Source organism: Schistocerca nitens, chromosome 11 (genome assembly GCF_023898315.1).
Source record: "Schistocerca nitens isolate TAMUIC-IGC-003100 chromosome 11, iqSchNite1.1, whole genome shotgun sequence".
NCBI classification, from domain to species: domain Eukaryota; kingdom Metazoa; phylum Arthropoda; class Insecta; order Orthoptera; family Acrididae; genus Schistocerca; species Schistocerca nitens.
In genome coordinates, this window is record NC_064624.1 from 141,290,476 (window position 1) to 141,305,707 (window position 15,232).

The 15,232-nt window shown below is 41.2% G+C and overlaps 1 protein-coding gene across 2 annotated transcripts in view; it reads right to left on the minus strand.

Moving 5' to 3' along the window:
• LOC126212803 (ankyrin-3-like) overlaps positions 1-15,232 on the minus strand; it is a 53,658-nt gene that overhangs the window by 12,997 nt on the left and 25,429 nt on the right. For both annotated transcript variants that reach the window (XM_049940210.1, XM_049940211.1), the window contains exons 4-5: positions 10,719-11,280; positions 5,333-5,482 (exon numbers count right to left, since the gene is read on the minus strand). In XM_049940210.1, the coding sequence (XP_049796167.1) occupies positions 5,333-5,482; positions 10,719-11,280 (712 nt within the window). The remainder of the gene's footprint in view (positions 1-5,332; positions 5,483-10,718; positions 11,281-15,232) is intronic.

Genomic DNA, 15,232 nt, shown 5'->3' on the forward strand with positions numbered 1-15,232 from the left:
TCTGCGAACCTTGCAGAAGATTCAGTATAACTGTCACCCTTATTTAGCCTTCCTGTGCATAATTCTGATTAAATTTATGTGTGTGTTATCTCTACATTTACACAACACTGTGCTCTCGAAAATTATGGACTATTGTTTTGTAAGAGTGGAAGTGCCGTCTGATAGCGGGCCAGATGTGTTCCATCAGGTTGACACCATGCAAATTATGTGGACGAGACAAGTCGAGTTCAGTATCATTCTCCTCCAGTCACTGTACCACAATCCTGTCTTCGTGACAGGGTCATCGTCATTGAGGAAGACACAAAGCGTGAAAATGTACAGGTTATCTGCATTAGTGTACAGGTAATCCTCAGCTGTCATGGTGGCATCGGTTACAGATGCCATGTAAGCCCAGATGATTACACCCACCACATAGTCCAGCTCTCACTGTCCAGCATATATGTTGTGCATCTTTTGGGTAACTATTCACCTGGATGATGGCATGTCTGGAGATTGCCATCAGCATAATGTAACCAAAAGAACATGATTCATCCTACTAGACCATACGTTTCTAGTGATCCACTGTCCAGTCTCGATGAGCCTGCTCCCACTACAGTGGTAATGACTGTTCTGGTGTAACCACTGGCGCCAGAACGAAGACAAAGAACGCAAGACCAGAGAAGGCAGTGAAACGACATGGGCCAATGGTGCACAGATTAGGACCGCACCATGACTGGAGTGACAACTGCAAGAAATGAATATAGGCGCCGCTCCTGCCAGCCTCGGCCAGACATTAGTGGACAGCATTAGCATGGCCTAGCAGAGACTGCTACGAGAACTGATATTTGTGATCAACAAACTGAGAGACATACTTGCCTGAACATTGCATATCGCACTAGACTAATTTATATTGCATTCCGCCCATCGCTTGCGACTCCTTTTTACATTAAAGTTAAGTATTGTCAATCTGCTTTAACGAAGTAAAACTATTAAAGTTATTTGCTTGAATTGTTGTATAGCATTCTGAGAACGAAGCATCCATTAGGCACCCTACACAAGACGAGAGGACAAGATCCAACAATGATGCTTTAATTCTGTCCACATGCAAACTTGTTTCAGGTCATGTAGTATGAATATTCACATTCAACAACTTGTGTCAAACTTTGTCCTGCGAACCACTTGTACCGGCACCAGAATTATACTGTGTCGCCAGATCTGCAACAAATCACCACTCGCCCTGCTGTACAAACCTCTGACCTCAGTGTTCTGAGATGAGTTGTGGGCGCTCAACACACCAATATCTGCTCGTGGTTTCACTGGTCTCCAGCCACTTTCTCTAGATGCCGACAACGCTGGCACGTTCGAAGCCGCTCCGTTTCTGAGGTTATCATTCGTAGGCACTTAGTCTTTCATAGCTTGTGATCTTTTATGTAAGGTGTTTTACGCGTTCGCACAGCTGTCAGCGAGAAAGGTCTTAACTTTCTTCTACCTGTACATTATTGGAACCATGCATAACAAAAGTCTTTCTCGACACACGTTCTGCTCTCTTCTTGATATACTTACTAACACAATTCTCGACCATTCTTTTAAATTCTGTCGTAATTTGCTTTGTGTTCTGTTTTAACATTTGTTTCCTTCTCCAGTAGTTCCCTCATCGCTTTTTGATATTTTATTGGGACTGCGTCCCTCAAGTTTTCGTAACTCTATAAATTGGTATAATTCCTTTTCTGTTACGTACTTTACCGAGATTCCACTAATTTTGAATATACTACATACAATATATTTTTAAGTATTTCCTCGACAGTATGTACACTGTGTTTAACAATATCGTATGTTTTGCGGTGTGCATGTTTGCTTGTCATCTCAAGCAGAGAGGTACGTGGCATTTCTACAGATTCTCGCTGTGGTCTGTCTCTTTAATAATTTTTTCGATTCTTTCTTCTCGTTGGCTGTTAGCATGCACCTCTTTTTGTGTTACATCACCTGCATTATTTTTATGCACGACATTTGGCAAATGCTTGTCAGTTTCCAGTTCGTGATGTAACTTCAGAATAAGTGTTCTGTCTTCCATGATTAGGTATTACTGTTTGTGAATTGTATAGTCCACCTATGGTGTACGAGGCTTTTAAATGTAAATTGGATCCACAGTTTATGCATGCCCATGGCTGACCGTCCTGGTTCACCAAAGCACGAAGTACTGGAATCTCTGTGGAGCAGGCGTTGTGTTTCCTTAAATTCACTTATGGACTTTGTACCGAAATATAAACTTTACGATACTTCTTTCGCTCCCATATATTCCCTTGAGTAATAAAGAAATTCTTATGTCACACAATACCTTATTGTATTACACCTTAATTATATTAAGAAGGCATGTTGAACACTGTCATTGTTGCTAATTGTGGGCATGTATACGCATTGTTCACGTGCAAAATACATTGTCTTTGACTTTAACAGTAAGTGCATTGGCAATGAAATCAGTATATGGCCCTGTGCATGCGCTACAAACATGACACAGCTCTCTTGGAAGCCTTATTATGCTTCGCAACAGGTGCATAAACACACTGCCTGTGTCCAGTGGCCTATGGAAGCACAGTGAGGCTACGACAGAGGAGCATGCTACTCAGAATGCTGCGTGCTTTTGGCACCACGTCAGTAGAAGCCTTGTGTGTGGATCTGGGGTCTTGCCGCATTGACGTCATTATCTACCACAGAGCGGTGGTGTGCTGGGTCAAGAGGGGTACACACTACAAGATTCCAGTAATAACAGGGGAAAACATTGTAGACATGAGTCAATTAAATAACTGCCACCTTGACACCTGAAAAGTGAACTGGGAGATGACCGACAAAGGCCATCGTATTTTCTCCTTCTTCCACAATTTACAGGTACAGGTTCATCACAAGCATACGGACCCAAGCCGTGCCATTGCTCACATTGCGACTGGGCTTAAATGGAGTGGGCCTTAGCTACAGAACTACACGCACGTGTGGGGCATATGGGTCTCCTGAACATTACATTCAACACCCTCACACATATAAGATCTGTAACAGAGCATAACGACATCAAAGAAATGCTACGAGACCCAAATAGTGTGATCTAAGCAACACAACTGTTAATGTTTCAAGAACACTGCACGAAATCTACAGACGAGGAAACTCATATGGCAGATCTCAGACAAGCACATAACAACCACAACAACACGATCCTTGCGAGAACACAAACTCAGACACACCACAGACATTGTTGTAGATGCAGGCACAGAAAATGACACAAGCACAGCAACAACATCAGACAAAGACTCATATTATAAGAGGTTCAATACCTAAAATAGACAAAAAAATATAACTATAAGAAAGGAGGCATCACATGCGATTTTTTCATTTACCTGATGTGCATTTTCAATACAACAGTTAAAAATGGGAAGGAAAACGACTAACTGAAGAACTGAGACACTCATTACATCTAAGGAATATGCTATATGGTGAGGCGAATCTTAAAGTTTAAGTTCTGTGGTTCCACTCCAGCCTATGACACTGCTTAAAGATAAAAACATCATGCTCAGAGACATACAAGATAACAGCACACATACGACATGTATATGGGTAACTACATCAAGCCATTGCAACACAAATAGTGCAATAGTGTGCCCTAGATAAGATATAATAAGTATCACTAGTCCATAGACAGTATAAACAAATACACTCGGAGTCACTCATGATGTATTTCATTTAGTAACGTTTCTGCCAAGGCCCTCCGACATGGAATGGCATCACACAAATCATAATTTATATGTTATATTTTGTTTTAACAGTAAAATAATATTTGGAGATCATTCCTTTCCTAAGTTTCTATTTTCTGTTCTAAATTACTATCATTTATTAATACTCTATTTCCTGCAACTAATTCATTGTTATTGCCATCCTTTTATAGCTCAAAACTAACTTTACTAGTGATGTAGAACAATGCAGTATTATATGTAAAATTGCATAATGCAAAACATGCTTTTTAAAATGTCAGGTAACAGGTCTTTAAATATGCAACAAATGTAATGCAATGTGCACTCACAGTTTTTCGTGAAGTCAACTACCATTATCTGCTACCATCGACAATCGATTTACATAAATATAAGTCGATATCAGGATCCATTTACGCTGAAATTTCCCCATGCTGAGTCAAGATCTGTACCCACAACACCTGTGACACACTGTCAATTGCAGGGATTTGTTTACAGAAGACGCCGCACGCCAATACACACGACTCGACCTGACCACACGTGCAGCAGGATTGCCTGATTAACGTGAGCAGCCATCTTGACCATTATGTAGTGACCACCGAAAATTTGTCCCATACTGGGTGTCGAATACGTATTTCTCGCTCATCACAAGCAGTCGCCTTTACTACTAGGCTGCCTCACCACACGACTGCACATGTGACTTCCAGTTTCATTTAGGCTGATGTTCCAACAAATGATTTCCAACAGCTACTGCCAGACGACCTCATATTCAGCTCTCGTGGCAGACTGAACCTCCGTCTCTTACAGACGCCATACATTCAATGGAGCTATTTCGGCTCATCCTGTGAAACGCAATTAGAGTGTCTGCAAAACAAACATGGAAATAAAACTGACAGCTGAAAGTTTGAGCCAAGTGAGGTCGTTTGATAGGATGACCTACTAGTTAAGGCTACTGCTTGTTGCAAATGTTAAACAGGTATTTTACACCCAGTATGGTGCAAATTTGCAGTTGTTACTAAATACTGACACGTCAAAAAATAATTTGAAGGAAAAAATACAGGAAATCACATAAAAATTAAACTTCATTCTACAACAGTCCATAACTGTATTCTGCTAATGGATATTATTTTTACGTCTTTTCCTTCATAATGACCCATCATCATTTCCTTTTGACGACCATAACGAACTTGCAGATAATTATTTATTCTCATTAAAGTAATATTTGTAGTTACAATGCATAAATGTAGCTGTAACACCAATTTTATACAAATTTACTTTAGGAGATGGGAAACCACCACTGAAACGATAACTTTCACCCGACACACCTATTCATTCACTACATTTGGAGAGTAAAAGTTGTTTATAGTACCTTTGCCAAATAACTGTGGTCTGAACGGGTTGTAATTCACACTCTGTTGCCAGAGAAATATCTCGAGATACACTATGATACATGCTTACACAAACATCAAAAATTAACAAATAAAATACCGTTTCTTGACAATTATAACTTCTATTTTATCGAAAAATACAATTGAAATTCTGTTTTTGGAAAAGATCACTTGGCTAACGCACTCATAAGTGGTAAGGTGAATGTGGAAATGGTGCATAGCGACAGTACTCACCGCAGGAAAGAGACGGAAGCATCATCAAATGTGGGTGTGGGGCAGGTAGCTGTGTGCTTTGCAACTGGAACAGGAGCCCTGCTGCAGTTTTTGTGGCCCATGTGCAGCTGACTGGTGGGGGTGACCTCGCTGTCTCCAGTGGCTGGAGTGCTGTGCAGAGACACAGGGTGTAGTCACACGGAGGACAGAGGGCAGCAATGCTGCTGAGAACTTGTCCAGACACAACTAATAGAACACACACTTTCAACATCAGTAGTGGGTCCTCTGAGATGAAGGACTTACCCCTGTGCTAATCGGTTTAGCCCCCACACTAGTAGCATCGCTTAGCAAACAACAGGCTGAATAAATTAAAGTACAAATAAAAGGTACATGCTAAGGTCAACATTTAGGTTGAACTGATACGACAACTAGTCATCAGCGTAGTTTAAATACATAAAAACAACATTCCCACAGAAATAAAAATGGAAATAATCTTTACATGTACAACTTGTACCATTATCATCAGATTGTATCGGTAGCTGTTAGGGACTTGGCTGTAGGATGCACAGCTGGTAAATTACAGAAGAGCAGATTCTGAACTGTGCACCAAAAGAAATTTAGAGAAGCAAGGGATACAGATGTGTGATACTGTGCAGCTATTCCCTTAATACGTTTAACTGTCACCAAAATAGGCAAGTAAATATATTTGTTTCACATTGGCCAACGAGCACTCTCAATAAACTAGCGAACAATGAGCAATGAGTAAGATAAAAAAGGCAAACAGAAGCATTCTACACATACACTTATGCGTGATATGTAGTCAGAAGTTGTTATTCGAATGAAAATAGAAATTATGTTTAACTCTTATATTCTATATATACAGTTCTATCAGACTGTGATAAGATTTCCTGTAGAACGAAGGAAAGAGTTGGATTTAAATTAAGGAGACATCGGTTACATAACACAGGAGACATTGTAATGTTGTGTAAATACACATTAAATCATTGTTGTTGTTGTTGTGGTCTTCAGTCCTGAGACTGGTTTGATGCAGCTCTCCATGCTACTCTATCCTGTGCAAGCTCCTTCATCTCCCAGTACCTACTGCAACCCACATCCTTCTGAATCTGCTTAGTGTATTCATCTCTTGGTCTACCTCTACGATTTATACCCTCCACACTGCCCTCCAATGCTAAATTTGTGATCCCTTGATGCCTCAAAACATGTCCTACCAACCGATCCCTTCTTCTAGTCAAGTTGTGCCACAAACTTCTCTTCTCCCCAATCCTATTCAATACCTCCTCATTAGTTATGTGATCTACCCACCTTATCTTCAGCATTCTTCTGTAGCACCACATTTCGAAAGCTTCTATTCTCTTCTTGTCCAAACTAGTTATCGTCCATGTTTCACTTCCATACATGGCTACACTCCATACAAATACTTTCAGAAACGACTTCCTGACACTTAAATCTATACCCGATGTTAACAAATTTCTCTTCTTCAGAAACGATTTCCTTGCCATTGCCAGTCTACATTTTATATCCTCTCTACTTCGACCATCATCAGTTATTTTACTCCCTAAATAGCAAAACTCCTTTACTACTTTAAGTGTCTCATTTCCTAATCTAATTCCCTCAGCATCACCCGATTTAATTTGACTACATTCCATTATCCTCGTTTTGCTTTTGTTGATGTTCATCTTATATCCTCCTTTCAAGACACTGTCCATTCCGTTCAACTGCTCTTCCAAGTCCTTTGCTGTCTCTGACAGAATTACAATGTCATCGGCGAACCTCAAAGTTTTTACTTCTTCTCCATGAATTTTAATACCTACTCCGAATTTTTCTTTTGTTTCCTTTACTGCTTGTTCAATATACAGATTGAATAACATCATTATCAGTCATTAAATGTGACTAAAGTAAGCTGTGGTTGCTACAAGTGAGGAGAAGATACAGGTCGATGAGTGGAAACTCTATCAGTGATGGAAGCATACATAGGGTGTTTGGAAATTCTCTTTACAAACTACTAGGACTTGTAGAGGGTGGAGAGAACGTAATATGTTGAACAGGAACTCCGTCTGGAAATGTACTGTATGCATTCTACGACAGTTTGAGTTCACGTGTTTAAATCATTCACTTCTGCTTCAAGAAGTGAATTAGGCATGATGTAATACAGTTATTAGGTAACAGTCCGAAAGTAAACACAGCTAAGCATCCATTTATCAGTTCCACACATCTGTTTGCATTAACACTTAAACATTACCTTCTGCATGTACAGTATGCTAGCTTGATCTTTTGTTTTGGAGTAATGTGAACACGTAATGTTTAAGTGATAATACAAACAAGGAGGCTTAGCTGATAAAGGAATCTTTCGTTGTGTTTCTTTCGAATTGTTATCTAGTAACTGTACTGCATCACACCTAACTCAGCTGCTCAAGCAGAAGTGGATGAGTTAAACATCTGAACTGAAACCGTCGTAGGAGGGAAACGGTTTGTTTCTGGACATGGATTCCAGTACTCACTCCCCTCTACAAATCATATAAGTCTCTAAAGGAAATTTCTGAACCTACTGTACACACACACACACACACACACACACACACACACACACACACACACACACACACACACAAAACATCTGCAAAAAGCAAATATGTGTGAACTATTGGGCATTAGGATTTTATGGTGCATTTGTTAAGTGATACAGCATATAGAAAATGATAGTGAGACAAAAGGTCTTATGAATACTCATATTGTGGGAGATGTATCAGTAATTGCAATGTATAGGGTAGGGAATGTCCTAACACTGTGAAGTTCTTTGGGCAGAATTTAGAAACAGCATAGAGAACCACAAACAAGGTTGCCAGGTTGGTAGACAACTGACAGATGTTCCACCAAGAAGCACATACAGTGTTTTGACTAATAAAACCACCTCTCCTAATGTGCTAGAGAATGGGAATGTCCAAATTACAGCACATATACTTTGGAACAACGGAACACAAGGCGAAAGGAAATGGGAAGCGTTGTGTGGATGTGCGCATTTTGTGGATCTTTCAGGGTTGCGGAGACTGGCCTGTTGTCTCCTGAAGTGGCCGCAGACTGTTTGAGGAGTAAGTACCTACAGCTTCCTGCAGACGTACTTGTGTCACGTCCTGAAACGGATGTCTTCCTCATGATTCGATTCAGCACCGCACCCGTCTTCTTGGATTCTAGCATACATCTTAAGACCTGTATCTAATAACACTCTACTAATTGGGGAGAATAAACAAAGTTTGTTCTGTGAACCGTAGGTATATTTCAGAAATGAACATAGAAAGTGAAGGAGAAACATAGAAATCAAACTGCAGTAGTGATGTGGAAATAGCGATCAGTGTGACCGTCTTCTGTACAGCACCTATTTTTTTCCAAGGTTTAATTTTTATGTCATGACAACATCAGAGATGGAAAGTTTTAAATTCTTTTCTGATCTCTTTGAACTGCGCTGCAGAGTTCCTGGTGTTAACGCCGGACTACACGCTTGTTGATCAACGCCATCCTTCCTTTATGCAGCATATGTCGGTTGTAAGTATCTCATCGTGAACACCAGAAGAGACAGCAGACAACAATATATGTAATATTGAGTAAAGAGATTTTGGTGAATTGCACAGCACACAGAATAAAGCCTGCAGGTCGCTGCCATGGCTGCTGACACTACACATCGTTGTGTCTGGTGTACATCTGTTGTGAGCAGCACATCACTGTGTCCACCCCACTGCTGATACAGCTCCTACCCTCTTCACAGCAATATACCGCTTATTTAGATACTTTACACCAGAACCTATAAGGCAGCACATCTAATGGCCGCAAATAATGATAAAACCATTTATAAATCTACGAATAATTAAGTTCTCCAGTGATTTTTTAAACCTAACCTATCCGGTAATAAACCCAGTTTGATCTAGTACTTCTTTAATTCTAACAGGTGTGAATATTACTGAACTATCAGTTTAACAGGTAACAGCAGAATAATAATAAACACGAATTCTTTACAGACGAATGGAAATGGTAGAAAGCGAGCATGGGGAAGACCAGTTTGGATTCAATAGAAATGTTGCAAGATGTGAGGCAATACTGACCCTACAACTTATAAGATAGATTAACGGTAGGTAAACCTACGTTTGTAACATTAGCGGACATAGAGAAAGCTATTGAGAATGTTGACTGGAATACTCTTTTTCTAATTTTGAAGGTGGCAGGGGTCAAATAGAGGGAGCGAAAGGCTATTTACAATTAGTACAGAAACCAGATGGCAGCTATAACAATAGTCAGGCTTGACAGGAAAGCAGTGTTTGGGAAGGGACTGAGACAGGGCCGTAGCGTATCCCTGATGTTATTCAGTCTATATATAGAGCAAGCAGTAAAGGAAAAAAAAAAGAAAAATTAAGAGTAGGAATTAAAATCCATGGAGATGAAATAAAGACTCTGAGGTTTGGCGACGACATTGCAATTCTGTCACAGACAGCAAAGGACCTGGAAGAGCAGTTGAAAGAAAAGGACAGTGTCTTGAAAGGAGGATATAAGATGGACATCAACAAAAGCAAAAGGCGGATAATGAAATGTAGTTCAATTAAATCAGGTGATGCTGAGGGAATTAGATCAGGAAATGACGAACTTAAAGTAGTAGATGAGTTTTGCTATTTGGGGAGCAAAGTAGCTGATGATGGTCGAAGTAGAGGGCATATAAAATGTAGACCAGCAGCGGCAAGGAAAGCGTTTCTGAAGAAGAGATATTTGTTAACATCGAGTATAGATTCAAGCGTCAGGAAGCCTTTTCTGAACGTATTTGTATGGAGTGTAGCCATGTATGGAAGTGAAAGATGGGTGATAAATAGTTTATACAAGAAAAGAATAGAAGCTTTCGAAATGTGGTGCTACAGAAAAATGCTGGAGATTAGATTGGTAGATCACAGAAATAATGAGGATATACTGAATAGAATTGGGGAGAAGAGGAATTTGTAGCACTTGACTGAAGGAAGGGATCCGTTGGTTGGACATATTCTGAGGCATCAAGGGGTCACTGATTTAGTATTGCAGGGCAGCGTGGGGGGTTAAAACTGTGGAGGGAGACCCAGACATGAATATATTAAGCTGGTTCAGAAGGATGTTGGTTGCAGTAGGTACTGGGAGATGAAAAAGTTTGCACAGGATAGAGTAGCATGGAGAGCTCCTTCGAACCAGTCTCTGGACTGAAGACCACAACAACAACATTAAACTGAGAAATCAATGAAAGCATCGCGAGATATCAGAAAATGTCTGTCAGTGATGATGTATTTTGCTGCACAGATACACGTAAATGAGCTGGAAATACACGCACACACACAGAACTACACAGGACTGGTCAACATAGACATGTAGCTTCTCTTGTATTTACCTGGTTTCTGCCGGTGGCTCAGACAGCAGCTTCAGCACTTCAATCAGATCTTCAGGCTGACAATGTAGCGCATCTGCCCAGCCCTTCGTGGCCATCACGTGTAAAATATGAGTCTTTATGAAGGCGGCGGCGGCCTTCTTAAGGGTGCTATAGGAGTTCCGAATAGCGAGAACAGCTGTGGCCACCGCAGTCTCAACAGACAGCTGTGCAGCCAACTGCTGCTCGCACTGTGCCTTCAGGCCTGACAAGCCGTACATATCAGCCGCGACCAGCAGCTGGGGGTCCATTCTGGCCAGCTGCGGGGCCTGCAGGGTATACATGTAGGCCACGAGGTGGCGCAGCAGCGGGCCCCCCACGTCTGGGACTGCGGCCTCCAGCGTGCCGTGGCTGAAAATAGCGGCGAACACGGGACTCCTGGCGGCCAGGACGGCCCTGTGCGCTGCCAGACGGGTGTCGCCCGCCACCAGAGTCACCACGGCGCTGCCTCCAGCGTCCAGCAGGGTGCCCAGGTCCACAACTGCAGCCTCTTTCACCTCCTGGACCTGTCCTGCTGTGGGCGATTCTGAAACACAGCGTCACTGAGTAGACCCTCCCCCTTGCACAGCACCCTCCGTGTGAGAACATGCTTGAGCCACAACTGGATCTGCGTCAACCATCACTTCCTAACACTAAAAGAACCAGACTTCGCCAAACCCCTGGTGGGTCATTTTTGACCCGCAGTAGAAAACCACCATTTTGTTCGTATTTGGGTGGTATTTTAAGCGTCTTCATGTTGACAATACGTCTCTAAAATGAACAGTACATGGTCAAATATAAATTTTCTCTAAGTAAACTTTTTTTTTTATTTTAAATGTTACAGAAGAAATTCCACAATCTTTCGTAAATTTGGTAAAGCAATGTTGTAATGTTTTTCTTTATAAAAAGATTGAAACAGAATCAAAACATATTGTTTATGTGAGTATTAATAGTATTTTTCCTTTTATAGAAGAATAAGATAAGCACCAAATATTTGTGAAACATTCTGAAAAGCAGTAGGTGACTAAAATGCTCTGCATTTTTTGTAGTTATTGCAATGAAGGAAATAAAACATAAGAACAAATAACTTCAGCCTATAATTATAGATATTTAAGTATATTTAAGAAAAAGGACGTGACAGAATTGCCTACTCAGCGATTCAGAAAGCCGACAACAGTTTTTGCTCGGCATCTTTTGCACACGTACTTGTTGCACTTGACGTTTTATTTCCCTTTGTTGTTTTGTTGTCTGCAGGAAACCTGAATTTGAGAAGACCTTCTAATTCCTTATTGGCCATTGGCAGTATCGAGTGGCTGTAAGGGGAGACTGCAGTGTGTAAGAGGCAGCGAGGTCATCTGCTACTCTGAGGATAAGGTCCCGACCTGAAATCTTCTGAGAGGTACATAACTTAAAAATTGTGCGAGCGTTAATCATGGCGAGGTCAAGGAAAAGACACTTACAGAGCATCGTTGTGTAACAACTCGGAGACTGTAGTATCTAGCGATTTGGTCAAAAACATCGACTCCATCCTTAGTGTCATTATAAAACTTCACTGTTTCTGGAAGTTACTTCTCAGAATTCTCATTCTTCTGACATCCAGCATGCATGTTACTCAGGACACGGATATCTTTTACGTTTTCCCATCGTAATCTGTGAGAAGATGGTCGCCTGACTTGTGAGTGTGTTGCATACAGTGTGTCGTCTCCACTTCAGCGCTCATCTGCCTGTTTAATGGAGGTGAGGAAGCTGTCAGTCGTGACGTTCCATAAGGGCGACGCGACTGACATCTGCTGTAGTGTAAGAGAACTGTTAGCAGTGCTCCAGACAGTAGTGTAGGAGGGGCGTTGGGATTCTGCACTGTATAATATGTTGTCTCGAATGAAAAACAGCCCACAGTTGCACTAAATTTTGTTTCTTTTAAATCTGGACCGTGGTTTCTGCTATAATAATATAGCCTTCTTCAGAACTCATACACACAAATAAATGAATAATCTCTTAGACCAGCAGCTGTGTCAAGACCAATAAAATAGTTTCAAGAGGCATAAGCCTGTTTCGAATATAAATAAAATTACATATGGCAACGTATGTCCTCCGCCACTACCTCTGTTATACTGTCACTGCCACGATGAAAATAATGAAGTATAATATGTCACATGTTATTTTGTAGTTTTGCAGTGTTACTTCGCGTAGGTCTGCACGTCGCCAGTCCATAGAAAACGGAAAGCCTCGCTGATATAAAGTATCATTCGACAACCGAATAATTTGTATTTAACGTTCTTTTTGGCCCAAAGTATAATGTACCCTAACAGCTCGCGAATAACGTCGAGGCGTGCCCAGATCATATTTAGTGACAGAAAACCGGTATTACTGATATCAAACTGTGCGTTAAATAGGTATGGGTCAAAAATGACCCACATCGTACTACTGGTATAATAGATAAATTTTTCGTACTTCTAGGTGAGTGAGCTAGGGGGGATGAAATTTTGGTAAGTTGTACAATCCCATAAATGATTGAAAGTCACGGGAGCGTTTGGTCGTGCGATGATTATAGAGGCGGGTAACGTGGGTCAAAAATGACCCACATAGTACTCCTAGTAGGAATATTGCTCTTCACAAGTCAGCACAACAATACGACATTCTTCCTGTGTCAAAATAATGAGTCACGTGAATACCCACATATCCTTAACGACACCATTTGATCCAGCACATCTTAGATTCCACCTTAAATGAGGTGGACAAAGTCATGACGAAACTGTATTACTAATGGTTTGTGACAAAACGACGACAAATCAGCGTCCGAGTACCTGTCGTGGGTGGTCACGTACTCTGACACCTTGTTGCTTATTTAGGAAATAAAATCGCTGGAGGTGTAACGAGCGAGGAAAAAGTAAGAATCAGAACAAAACCTGGAAAAAAGATGTTAGCCTCTAAAACTGACTGGTAACACACCAGAAAAATGCTTCCAAAAGCGTGTTTGTAGTGTTTCATCTTGTAAATGTGAGACCTGGACTCCTTGATGTAAGGAACTGTAAAACGTAATACTTTTGAAATGTGCTGTTAAAGGCACACCGTGAAAAGTCAAAGGGACTAATAAGATAACAAACAACGAAATCAATAAAATAATGCTGGCTAGAAGGGGTTTGTTGATTATCTGTTTAGGTGCAATGGACATTTATATATCATCAGAAAAATACCAGAGGAAGTCCACGGTTGAAGTTCGAGAATCAAAGTACGAGAGATGCCTGCTGCCACATCCACACAGAGGTAGGAAAATCATGGGATAGCGGTATGCACTTTCACATATGGCGGTAGTCCGGCATACAAAAGGTATGAAGCGGCAGTTTATTGGCCGAGCTGTCGATTGTATTCAGGTGATTCACATGAAAAGGTTTCCAGCTTGATTATAGCCGCACTACGGGTATAAATAAACTTTGAACGCTGATTAGAAGGTGGAGGTAGACAAATGGGACATTCCATTTCGGAAATCGTCAGACAATTCAACATTTGGAGATCCACGGCGTCAAGAGTATGCCGAGAGTACCTCTCACCACAAACAAGGCAGTGGCCGACGGCGTTCATTTAGGGGCCGAGAGCAGCGGCGTTTGTCAGAGGCAAGGAACACTACGCGAAACAACCGCAAAAATCAATGTGAGACATACGATAAACGCATCTCTTAGGACAGTGCAGCGAAATTACGTTAATGGGCTATGACAACAGGTGACCAACGTGAGTGCATTTGCATAACAGCACGACTTTCTCTGTAGCCCCTCTCCTGTGCTCGTGATCACATTGGTTGGACCCTAGACGACTGGAAGACGGTGGTCTGATTGGATGAGTCCCGTTTAAAGTTGGTAAGATCTGATTGTAGAGTTCGAGGATGGTGCAGACCCCGACGAAGTCAACAAGACATTGTGCAAGCTGGTGCTAGCTCTATACTGGTCTGGACTGTGTTTACATGGAGTAGATTGGGTCCTCTGGTCCAATTGAGCCGATCATTGACTGGAAATAGTAATGTTTGGCTGCGTGGAGACAATACACGATTGGGCTCTAACTATGAGATAAGTATTTGATCGCTAAGTATCAAAACATTTGATTACCACATGAAGCTACAACAATTCCAAAACTTTTCTGTGCCTAAGGCAATTTATATATTACCCCTCACTTTGCAAATTTGCCAATATTGTACATTCAACTTTATTTAGTATACTCTGCCAAAGAGGACGGTGTCTTCTGTAAGTACTGTTTGTTTTTCGCTATGACAAATCTGGTTACAAATCTGTTACAGCCCTGGAAAACTCCAAGTTTCTGGTGTGGAAGCATGATCAATATTTCAACATCCAGGCGTGCAGTACTTACTATATAGCTACTCTAATCCATGGTCAAAATTTTGTTCACATGATGATGAACAAGGCAAAAGATATGAAACATCGCCAGGACCAAGGCTTGGTGGAGCAGGTGGGAAGGAAACAGAAAAGGGCTAGACCCTCTCATCGATGTGG